Source organism: Bicyclus anynana, chromosome 3 (assembly GCF_947172395.1).
Source record: "Bicyclus anynana chromosome 3, ilBicAnyn1.1, whole genome shotgun sequence".
Taxonomy (NCBI): domain Eukaryota; kingdom Metazoa; phylum Arthropoda; class Insecta; order Lepidoptera; family Nymphalidae; genus Bicyclus; species Bicyclus anynana.
In genome coordinates, this window is record NC_069085.1 from 2,834,919 (window position 1) to 2,847,954 (window position 13,036).

The 13,036-nt window shown below is 37.5% G+C and overlaps 1 protein-coding gene across 1 annotated transcript in view; it reads left to right on the plus strand.

Moving 5' to 3' along the window:
• Positions 1-2,263: 2,263 nt before the first annotated feature.
• The window catches only part of LOC112053476 (protein spire), a 234,814-nt gene continuing 224,041 nt past the window's right edge, over positions 2,264-13,036 (plus strand). Inside the window, exon 1 of the mRNA XM_052891144.1 lies at positions 2,264-2,883. Within this exon, the coding sequence (XP_052747104.1) occupies positions 2,619-2,883 (265 nt within the window). The 5' untranslated portion in view covers positions 2,264-2,618. The remainder of the gene's footprint in view (positions 2,884-13,036) is intronic.

Consider the following 13,036-nt stretch of genomic DNA (forward strand, 5'->3'; position numbering starts at 1 on the left):
TTTAGAGTCGGTGTATGTAATAATAAGTACGAAGAGGTAGTTGTTTTTTTTTTTAAAACAAAACTATTACCTAATAGCAGGCTGGAATTGTGAAATTATTGTGTTGATACACCCTCGTGCCTCGTGCCTCAGTTGAATCTCTCCATATAGGAGTTCTCTGACCTCTACTGAGACCGTAACCTACAGGTACATACAGGTATTGCTATATGTATTACTTGGCAAGTTCGTTGATGACACTCCCATGATATGCGGGCGACGGAGGAAAGACTGCGCGGGTGTGAAATCTTGTTGTGGTGAAGTGAGGTGCATCAGTCGTGGGTTTTTCATTCATCGCTACACGCCCCCCGGCCGGCGCGGTCCATCGGGAGTGTTACGAACGAACTTTTCAAGCTGACTACAATTTAACGGTAACATATACATCACGTAATGTATATTTTTGAAATGATCTTTTATATAAACAATATGGCTATCAAACGAAAGGTCGTACCTTTCGTTTGATACCCATATTGTATAAGGTAAAAACTTAGCCACCCCCAACCTTTTTTTCATTTACGGGCACCATTTTGAAAATTTGTGTAGCCTATGTCACTATCACAATTCTGTCTCATATGTCAAAATCCGTCCATCCGTTTGGGCTGTAGGGCGTGCCAAAGAAATGGGCATACATACACACATACATACGCTCGAAAAACATTACCCTCCTTCTAACGCAGTCGGGTAAAAAATATTAAATTAGTGGCAAACTACCAATTATAAACAATATTTTCGGTTGTAGGTAAGTACTTACTTAAGAAGGTAATTATAAAACACAGATTAAGAAAGTAATTTAAATAAAACACCAATAGAAGATTTATGAACTGAAAATAATAGGATTTTTCGCAAATTATGCCTACCAACTACCAATACAAGTGGTTATGTAAATGATTTAACACTTATTACCTTGTTGTTATGAAATCTCGTAGATACCTACACGTCGCTTTACGTAATATTTTTTAAAGAAGAACGAACCACCGTTTAATTATATACCTCCCTAAGAGAGTAAAGATATTTACTGTGGTAGGGGTAATCTCCTTTTTTTTTGTTGTCGCTGGGAAATGCGTTTACGCATCCCGTCCCGCCCGGAGAATCCACAGTCGGAGCTATGCAGTCTACGGCCAGGTATGTGGGACTCGCTGAACCCCAGAATATCCACTAAAACTCAGCGGGGTCACCTGCGCCTTATTGGGATGTAAAAGGATCGCGAAGTGCATGCACTTTTATGTTCCGATGCGTTCTTCACTTCATTGAGAGATGTCTACGAGGGTGAGAGGAGATGCACTGTGCGATGGACTGCAGTACCCCCCACACGGTGATTTAGATTCGCTAATATGGCGTGTCTGGTTTATGACGACATATTAGTATCCTCCCGCGCTGAACTCTTCCTTTCGCTGGCCCGCGGCTGGGGGCAATTTCCTCCTTTAACACAAGGGGGCACAGCTGTTGCTCCCCATTATGTGCCCCGACAACAAGGGGTAATCTCCTGGACCTACTAAACCAATTTTGAAAATTCTATTACCACTTGAAGCCACGTTACTGGTGGCTATATTCTGTCTGTCTGACTGTCATGGTCTATTCTCGTATTTTCACGGAAACGGCAACAATACAGGCGAAAGGACGTTGGCTAGTATATTCTAAACGCAGAGATACTCCGAGGCTCCAAGCATATAACTTCTAAGCATTATTATGAAGCCCTTAGTTGGTGATAACAATAAAATCTGAATTTATAACTATCTGACGATACGATTCATCTGTGCTTAAAACGCGAAAGTTTCACGCAAAAAGTACTAAATGGATTTAGTTGAAAATTGTAATAGAGGATAGAGTACGAGTTATGAAAATAAAAATAAATAATAAAATATAACGTGGAATAACACAGTAAGTATGTCTATTTTGTATCCATGAAAAATCCGTAGTTATTGAGGGATTTGTGAATAGCTGAATTTCGGGCGGACGAACTTACGGCAGTCCTCTAGATAAACTTGAACATAAAACGAAATCCTCTTCCGTGTCTGTAAACCGTATCTGTTGGTTCAGCGGTTAGACTGTGAGTTTGAAACACTAAGTCCTGGGCTCGAGTCTAACGACCTATCTTAGCATATCTGCAAATTCAGTTATTCGAAGTTCTTAAGTCCATGGTCCATTGGATGGTGTACGTCCAATACTCCGTACTCCAAGGCGTCGCTTGCTACGCGCCCCGTTCGGACTTTGGCGCCCGGCGGCTCGCGGCCGGCGCTAGTTCGGCATCAACCGCCGATAAGAGCGCATGTGAAGTGTGCTCGTTCACGGCCGAACCGCGCACGCGCTGTGAGACGCGATCGCGAACCAAACCCGACCAAAACATTCGGGCGAAAATTGTCACACCACCCTCCTTCGCAGTGACAGTGACGTTTCGGGGTGGCATTGACAGGACATGCATTTCGGATTTTTGTTATGATTTCGCAGAAAATTGGCATTATAAATTACAAGTGATCGCAAATTTCGTAGTGGATACGGTGACCGTTTAGTTTTACGAGTGATACAGTGCTGTGGATGGATTTGAATCACTGAAATAATGAGTCCGGGCGCTGTTGGGTAGCGGAATGATGCGCAAGGAGAGTGCCGGGCTGCCCGGCGGGACTGAGGTCGCCCTGGACGCTGCCGACTGCCTCACGCTGCAGCAAGTCCTCCAGGCCTTCAACTCGAGCATCAGCGAGGAGCACGCCTGGGCGCTGTTCTACCAGGGGTCGCGTTGCTTCCAGAAGTGCATTGACGAAGGCACGGCGTATTGTTTGCCGACTAAGTTGGCGCATGTGGTTTTGCACAAGGATGGGACCGTGCACCCTAGGACGCTGATGCATACAGGAGGTAAGTTTATGACAATAATCTGTTGTTATGTAGTTAGCTTGTTAAGTTAGTTGGGATCCCAAGGTGCTGGACTGAAGACTAGGCATTAGAAAACGCAGTGTTAGTCAACACCCACCAGGTGGATGGACGACATCCAGCGAGTCGAAGGAATTCGCTGGATGCGAACGGCTCAAGATCGTTTAGTTGGATGTCCCTGCAAAAAGCCTATGTCCTGCAGTGGACGTCCATCGGCTGATATGCTGATAGTTAGCTAAAAGAGACTTTGTTTTCTGCGTCTTCTGCAGTTTCGATGCGTTACTTGGACCTTCTCATATCGAAATTAGGCTGGTTACTATAATGTGTTTGCCATCCATCTCTTGTAACGAAATTAGGCTGGTTATCTCTTAAAATAAAGAAACTTACATACCTATTACGTGCCTACCACGAGTTCTCGTCGCTAGACGACCTAGACGTTACTATAAAGTTACATCAAAATTGTTATCGTCACTCAGTAATAATCAATTACCTACCTATCAACATAATCAAGATTTTATACCTAATCAGATTATGTTTTTTTAAAGGTTAATGACGTGTTCTAAATATCTTTAATTATAAACCTTTAAAGGCAAATTATTTAGCGAAATTAGGCAATTTATTATTTTTTATATTTCTTTTCATATAATCCTACGTACGTAGATACCTATGTAGGTAGGTACCTACCTTTCTACTTAATCATGTAAAAGCGTTGGAAAAACATCTAGCAGTTATCTATCTACATAGGTTGTAGGTTTATATAGGCAACGACATATAATTGTATCTACTGGTAGTACCTATGTATGTATAGGAACCTAATCATAGATTATAATAAAGCATAATAAATGACCATAACAGATAAATTACGTTATCGGGCACGTCGGTAGGTATATTTGCCTAGGTAAGGTAGGTAACCTACCGAACTATAATGAGATATTGCATTCAAATATTATTAAAGAATCACCACAATCACTGACAATTAAGTAGGTAGGTAGGTATTGATAAGGGTAAATCTATACTAATATTATAAAGAGGTAAAGTTTGTAAGTTTGTAAGTTTGTCACATTTTTTAAATGGGGTAATCTTCGGAACTACTGGTCCGATTTTAAAAATTCTTTCACCAGTAGAATGCTACATTATCGGGGAGTGCTATAGGCTATATTTTATATTGGTATCATATATATTAGCCGAGTTATCACAGTTTTTGTCATACAGGTCGGACCGAAAATCCTCTTAGGCAGACTTATTCGCATGCGCTGCCTTAACCATTGTGTAAAATTGAAATTAATGTATGGAGGCTTTATGTATCTTTAAAAGTTCTACAAAAAAGTCCGCGACACCATATACCTATCTTCTATACATTAGCAGATATAGTACCTTTTGTGTTTTAAAAATTATAAATTTTATATACTTAGGTTTGCGTCATTATTTATGCTACTTAACTTAAATCCTTATCAAAATAAATTATTTAATAATCACAAGGATGTTATGGAGATAAGATTTGCCCTTTATAGTATGTTAATTAGTTAAATAGTTTCGGAGATAATACAAAATTTCTAAAAGGCGGAATGCCGCTTATGTTTAAGCGCCAACCGCCAAATTAAGTTGAACCTTCCTCTATAGGTTTCTACGTATTTTATAGGGATCAGCATTTTTGGTTACTAAACTCTATGTAGGCGTTTTATCCATTTACCAATAGATGGCGTTGAGCAAAAACACCATATTTTTGTACGGCGCTAGGGAGATTTATGCCGACTACATGATGATCGAAATTGATTGTTCATACATTGATGTTGGTGGTGAAAAATTTACTTAGATTTTGGCAAGTCGATGTTAATTGTTAATGATTAATTGATTATGTTCTACTTCTAGGCACGTACCACGTAGGTAGTTAAAGTCAGCTAGGTACTGTTTGTCAGTTGTCTGTTGTCTGACTCTGTCTATCTATTTACGTATTTGCTTTTTAGATTTAGAAATAGAGATTAGAGACATACTTTAAGTTTTAATTTATAGTTTAGATACGTCGTACTTTCTTTGTTTAGGTTCAGGACCAGGTTCAGGTAATCAGGTTCAAACTTTAAATTCAAATAAATAATTTGTAATTTTATTTTATTCGTTTCGTTTCGACTTTCGACTTTCGTCATACGTATTTCGTGTAATTAGTTATTATTTCGTTTTATGGTATTATTTCGATTGTTGTGTATATAAATTAATTAAAACTTAGTAAGTGTAATTATAGTGTTTTGTGTTAACTTAATTTTGTAAAAGATATACATACGTAGTCTATACTATCTATACTAATATTATAAAGAGGTAAAGTTTGTAAGTTTGTCACATTTTTTAAATGGGGTAATCTTCGGAACTACTGGTCCGATTTTAAAAATTCTTTCACCAGTAGAATGCTACATTATCGGGGAGTGCTATAGGCTATATTTTATATTGGTATCATATATATTAGCCGAGTTATCACAGTTTTTGTCATACAGGTCGGACTGAAAATCCTCTTATACAGACTTATTCGCATGCGCTGCCTTAACTATTGTGTAAAATTGAAATTAATATATGGAGACTTTATGTATCTTTAAAAGTTCTACAAAAAAGTCCGCGACACCACATATCTATCTTCTATATATTAGCTGATATATAGAAGAAAAAAGGCCTTTTGTGTTTTAAAAATTATTAATTTTATATACTTAGGTTTACGTCATTATTTATACAACTAAACTTTAATCCTTATTAAAATAAATTATTTAATAATCACAAGGGTATTATGGAGATAAGATTTGCCCTTTACAGTATGTTAATTACTTAAATAGTTTCGGAGATAATACAAAATTTCTAAAAGACGCAGAAATTCCACTATATGACGCCCGGCGCTTTCATTTACGTAGTTCCCGTTCCCGTGTGAATATGGGGATCAAACATAGCTTTCTATTGGTAAAACAATTTTCCAAATCGTTCCAGTAGATCCAGAGATTACCTCCTACAACCACACGAACTTTACCTCTTTATATTATTAGCATAGAAGTCTCTATTTCTCTTGGTCATACCACCACTCTCGAAGGACTGGACCGATTTTGCTAAGGGTAGGAGTAAGATAGAGAAGTTACAGGGTAGGTTAGGGTACGGGTAGGGAAGCGTAGTGGTAGTGTAGGGGTAGGGTAGGTTTAGGGCCGGGTTTAGGGTAGTGGTAGGGTCGGGGTAGAGGTAGGGTAGTGGTAGGGTAGAGGTACGGGTAGGATAGGGAAGTGGCAGGGTAGGGGTAGGATAGGCGTGAGATAGGGGTTCGGGTGGGATAGGGGTAGGAAAGGGATAGGGTACGGGGAGGGTACGGGTAGGATTGGGGTAGGGTATAGGTAAGGTAGGGGTAAGGTAGGGGTAGGGTTGGGGCAGTGGTAGGGTTGGGGTAGTGATAGGGTAGGGGTATGGTAGGGGTAGGGTAGGTTAGGTTAGGTTAGGGGGTAGTAGTAAAATTGACATCGAATTTTACGCAGACGAAGTCGCGGGCGTCCGCTAGTTAATGTATAAAACATCTACAGAATGTATTCAGTAGGTAAATCATAACACGACAGTTACTAACTCATTGCTAATCTTTAATGAATAGATAGGTAGGTAGGTACTTACCAAAATGCTAACATAAATATCAAAAGTAAGTTAAATTTATTATTACCTTCCTATTTTACAACTAAACGGCTTAACTCATTTTGATGTATTTTGACACATAAATAGATTGCTTGTTGGAGAAGATAATTTCAAATACAGTTCAATCTGTATCAATATCAGTTTTCATCACATCATTCAGCTTTCTTTTTTTACAGCTCGTTACAGGGCCAGCTCCTTGGTCCCACCATGTTGTTCCAACGCGAGTTGGTGGGCTTAGTATGATAACATTTTTTTATATTCTTTACAAGTTAGCCCTTGACTACAATCTCACCTGATGATAAGTAATTCAATCTAAGATGGAATTGTCAACTTGTTAGAAGTAGGATAAAAATCCACACCCCTTTCTGTTTCTACACGCCATCGCACCGGCACGCTAAATCACTTGGCGGTACGTCTTTGCCGGTAGGTTGGTAACTAACCACTGCCGAAGCCTCCCACCAGACAGACCTGGACCAATTAAGAAAATCTCAATCGGTCCAGCCGCGGACCGAACCTAGGACCTCCGTCTTGTAAACCGCACATACTGCCACGGAGGCCGCCAACGTATCATAAAGATCACTATCATGTTAATGATAATCATCGGGACAGACAACTTCGATTTCCACGATTCTCCGAGGTACCAAAAGGAGGAACTCCGAGCTAAGAATTTAAAACATACATACGAACGTAGAACCTCCTCCTTTTTGGAAGTCGGTTAAAAATATTTTTTTAGAAGAAAAAAAGCTTCATAGCCCAGCACAGAATTCGAATCTTATGATTTCCAAGCCAAATTAGGCTACTCACTGGGCCTAAGAGGCGGTAATATATTATGTCTATACTTAAACGTAATTTTTGACACTTGTAAGCGAATTAACTGGCAGTATTTACAATGGCCTTGTGATAGGTTATCTGTTTCTATTTGTGTGTTAAAAAAACCTACCGACTTCTTATCAGTTAATTAAGTTCACACATAAAAAGTTCTGGTGCCTCGTGTCTGGTTGTCGGAATGAAATCGATTTCTAATCAATTACCTGTACCAGTGACTACCAGCTGAACTTTGCGGTTTTTCCGCGTAGTTCCCGTTCCCGTAAGAATACGGGGATAGAATATAATATAGCCTATGTTACTACTTGATAGTGTAGCTTGATATTGGAGAAAGAATTGTTTTTTTGAGAAGTTTCTTTTTATAATATTAATACAAAATGTAATGGAGTAATATCACAGAATACATTAATGTATAATAGTATGGTACCTGGGTACAAGCTACCTAAAATAGGTGTCTATTAAATCTCTTTTCTACTTTTATTTGGGAAGATGGGTTGACTTTTTGACACACAATACATAGGACTGGTTACGATTGGTCTAATTATACTTTTACTTAATTATAACTTAAAAATAAAAACTTTGAATTACCCCCGAATTAATGTTCTCTTTCAGTGCGGTACCCCCCTCGGTACCGGTAAGACCCCACTCGAGTATATTAGCAGACATTTGGTTATTCTTTCCCACTTTCACCCCCCCACAACTTTTAAACAGCTCAACCGATTTTCATCAAACATGTCTAAGAACACTCGTACATAAGTCACCTTTAACACAGAAGACATATGTACAAATACTTTAATAAAAAAAAAAACTAAATTGAAATCACTTCATCCGTTCGGCAGCTATGGTGCCACACACAAACAGACACGTCAAACTTATAAAACATCTCCTTTTGGGTCGGGAGTTAAAAAAACTATTGTCCATGTGCACATTTAATACTTACTATGTACCAGTATGTTATGTATCATTCAAGCTGTGAGCGAACATTCTAATAGTAAACATAATCTTCGACTTGACGTAAATACCTTATCAGTTTTTTCCAACGATCAATAAACGTTATCTAACGAATGACACTTCTTCAAACATTTACTCAGGAAGTTAAATGAAGGAGCTATAAATAAAGCCAGTAAATAGCTTCTTCATAATAAATCTTTAAAGTCTGCCTTGAAGTCCCGTTCTGTATTAGGTGCTTTCTATATCAAAAATAATACATGTACTTACTCGTATAACGCCAGCTACTGACAATCAAGTTGGCATCGCTGCCTGCATGTACGTAGGTCGTAGGGATGTGATCAGTCAACAAAATATCCAAACCCATTCGAAACCACTCCAATAACCATATACTTCACCGTTTGTGGCCGGCATTTAGCCATATTATTTTTAATATGACCAATTTTTTTTTTCTCTCCAGTTAATTGTAAAGACAGCGAGGAGCATGTACGACCTGGACCTTTCGGTCTGGACTATAAATACTTATGTACTTTGAAATATCAGATTTGAGTGTAAAAACAAAAACGCATTTTCTGTCGCAAATCTTTATATTAAACCAAGCATAAAGTAAACCAACGACATTCCTCCAGCGAGTGGATAAATTTTGAAAACTCACAATATCGATAATGACCCCGAAATCTCATAAACGCTGGGTGTCTCAGCCATTTCTATGTATCTAGTCGAGTGACACAGATAGATCCCGCCCGAGTCTATTGATTTTATTACTCGTATTATTTACGGATGCATTTCGACCCGCCGACCAACATTTATGTATGCGTTTTATTGGACAACTGACCGGCTTGCTAAACGAATTGATTGTATTATCAAAGTTTATTTTTATGGAGAATGAGTCTAGAAATGTCTCTTGTAAGTCCTTCCAACGTGATAGCCCAGTGGATATGACCTCTGATGATGATTCTGAGAGGAGACTCGTGCTCAACAGTGAGTGAGAATATGGGTTGATAATGATGAAGTCTTTCCAAACACAATGGTTTTGAGCTCTTGAGTCGCTTGCATCCAGCGACTCCCTGTACTTTGGCCATCCATCTATAGTTGGAGTCGACCAACACAGCGCTTTCTTCTTTTTCTTATCATATAATATGCATAAAAAATACATTAACTAAGTTAATAAACACTAGCAGACGCCGCGCGGTTTTACCCGCATGGTTCGCTTTGTCCCGGGGATAAAATGTATTCGTAGCTTATAGTACTCGGGGATAGTGTAGCTTCCTAACAATGAAAGAATTTTTCAAATCGGTTCAGTAGTTTCAGAGCCTATTCAATGCACACAAACAAGCAAACATACAATCAAATCTTTCCTCTTTATATATGTATACATATTAGTATAGATAGCAACATTACACCGGGCTTGATAATGGTTTATAATGCTAGCCACTCACCATCCAATTAGTCCACGTGCCTGCAGCGCATCACGACCAACACACGATCAGCTTTATCGGATGTCCTTCCGTTTGCGCTGCAAGTCCATAAGCTTATTGGATGGTCAAGGGAATGCATGAGTCTCTCATGGAAATGTAGAATATGTTCTAAGATGTAGATGATGAAATAACTTCAAATAAGTGATGATGTGATCGTTTCATTAGTGGTAAAAACCTAACCTAACCTAAGTAATTGAAATTATTCTTCACTTAACAGGCAATAAATGGAAAACGCCTGCAAGGCATCAATCTAAATTTACGTAACACAGTAAAACAATAAAAAAACCACTTATTGTCTTACAGTTAGAAGCTTTGCTTGTGATATAATACCTGCATACTAATCCAAGGCAATCCGTTCTCAAAGGCTTCGCATACTTTACGACTTACAAGAGCTATAACACTTAAAAGATAAGAAATACGAGTAAATTATAAATTATCTTCTGCGACCCGCTCTTCAATGCCGTTTCCGCTCTGTCGCCTTTTTGTACCGCCGGAGTTCAAGTTGATTGTTTACTGTTAAATTTCACACGGTGGAGAATACACTTGAGTCATTTAAGAGGGATCACCTCGTTTTAGTGTTTGGAGGTGTAACCGAATCATTAAAACGGCAATATACTGTAAGTTTCAGACATATTTTTATTTTTTTTTCATCTTAAACTAGCTGACGACGCGCAGTTTCACCCGCGTGAATTCCGTTCCCGTAGGAATACGGAGATAATAATATATAGCCTTCCTCGATAAATGGGCTATCTAACACTGTAAGAGTTTTTCAAATCGGACCAGAAGTTCCTGAGATTAGCGCGTTCAACCAACCAAACAAACAAACTCTTCAGCTTTATAATATTAGTATAGATTCCTTATCAGCCTATTTTATGGTTAAGTCTCGTTATATCGCATACTTTTATCTAATTGAAGGTAAAAATGATAAATTAACCTAAATGTAACATTAATCTAAAACTGTCCGGTAAGATAAACTAACTGAACTAATGTTATTTCACGTACTTAGTTATAATTTATAACATCACGAATGAATTACTTTTTTGTTTGTTTGTAGCGAATAAGCTCCGAAACTATTGAAGCAATTTTTTCAGCAATAGTAAGCTCAACATTAGAAAGCTACGTTATCAGCGATAAGAATAGGCTATCCCCGTAATCTCATTGGAATTGGAACTACACGGGCATCAGTTCAACAAAATCTAGTTTATCATATTGAAGGTTCTCAACTTATCGCAATCTTTTTAACCGACTTCCAAAAAGTTCTACGTTCGGCTGTATGTATGTTTTTTTTTTTTTTTTTCTCAGGAGGACACTATTACCTAGGACGATATATCGACGCACGTACGAAATGTGTATCGAATCGGTTACGTTCCACGGCGTAATGTTGTGTGCTATTTTAAATATGAGATTTAAATTGCTTGTTGATGAACTCTGAACGGCAGCGGGCGTGGAAATACTGTACACAATAGTGATGTACACTCGTGAACACATTTATTGCACTATATTAGGCAGAGACAAACTAGAAGCTATTTGCTTCAGAGGATTTATTATGATACTGTACGACTGGACATTTGGGCAAAAGTATGATTTATTAGATATTACATACAATGTTAATTGATATACTTATGATTGAATATTATTTTTTATTGTAAAACTTGTTTATAGAAGTAATTTTCGGAGACTACTTGAACATACACTTATAGACAAATCGTTTGAAATATTGGTCGAAGTCACACTGGTATACTAGGTTGCTAATCAAAAGGCTTTTCGCCTTTTTTTATTTATCACGTTCGGCAGTCCTAATACAACTCAATTTTATTTTATGATTTTTCTATTGATTGCATTTTTTTTGTTTATTTTACCGTATTTTCATTTTCATTATTATTCGTTATTAATGTATACTATTCGTTATTACTTGCCATAACGTGAAAAATAAAAGAGCCCAAACACCAATTATTAAAAGATAAAAAAAATATAAGTACATAAAGGTTTTAATTTTTTTTTTCAGTCATTGCTGTGTACAACTGTACTTTGTTCAGAACTTTATGCACTTCTTATTGTTCTGCCATGTTAGATGTTTTCTCTCTGCGATTGAGGCACTAGAAATTGCCTTAGTTCCGGAAGAAACTTGAACGCAGTTTTTATTGATTCAATAGTTTTATTGATCCGGTGTTTTTACAAGGTTAAGGAATTTTCACATCGAGTTGGAATTATTATTGTGCTGCATTTACTTTGTTAATTATTGCTTGGAAAACTTAGTGTTTTCAACATGTTTGTTGATTTTTTTTTTAAACTACTGATCTAGTTTCGATAGGGTTGTGGTTTTTTATATTTTTCAGGGACGGTACTTGTATTAGTTACCTTACCTTACTTACTTAGATTTAATTGAATTGTAAGTAAATAATATTGAACAAATGTATCTTGTATATTACCTATAAAAGTATTTTTATTACCTATATATTTTTTTATTTTTATTACCTCTAACGACTTTCTATCAGATATATCCATAAATCAAAAACCCAACCATAACTCTCGTGTGCCAATAAGTTGGGTCATTCTACAAATTCCTTACCAGCAAAAAATCTCGCGGTTTCTTTGACGGCGTAGAAGATAAAATGAATTTACATAGAGATCACGTTTTGTGGGCTATCAATAAATAAAATTGGCTTTGCAGGCAAAGCTTCCGTAGAAAAGGATATAAAATGCAGACGACAATGGGCTGCGGAGGCTTTTTTCTCGTATTTTATAGATTTCAAACTGGTTACACTTTCGGATATTGTATACCTTTTCAATCTACCTGTAGGGCGTACGTGGTTTCTGAGAAATGCCGGTCAGAATAGTGCAGGTAGTGTAGGAAGGTACAGGGAATAGGCCTATAGGTACAGCTAAGTAGTAATTACTTGTCCAAGCTTCCATTTTTTTGTTCGTTCCCATGGGAAGGAACTTAAGAATGAATTTGGGTTTTTTATTGAAATGTATAGATACTTAATAAAACTGTAACAGGTTCAATTCTGTACATTGAAGATTTTTTGAATTTTATTGTAGGAGGGCATTATGTAATCGAAATTGAAGCCAATTTTTTTTAATATTTTTTGTCTGTCATTAGGATTGTTCAAAAATTATTTTTGTATATTACAATATTTGCCTCGTTGGTTCAGTGGTTAGCCGGTGCGGCTAGGGATGATGAGGTCCTGGGTGCGTGATGGGTCTAAATTCCTGTCTGTGTGTGGTTGGTAAGCAACTTCGCATTT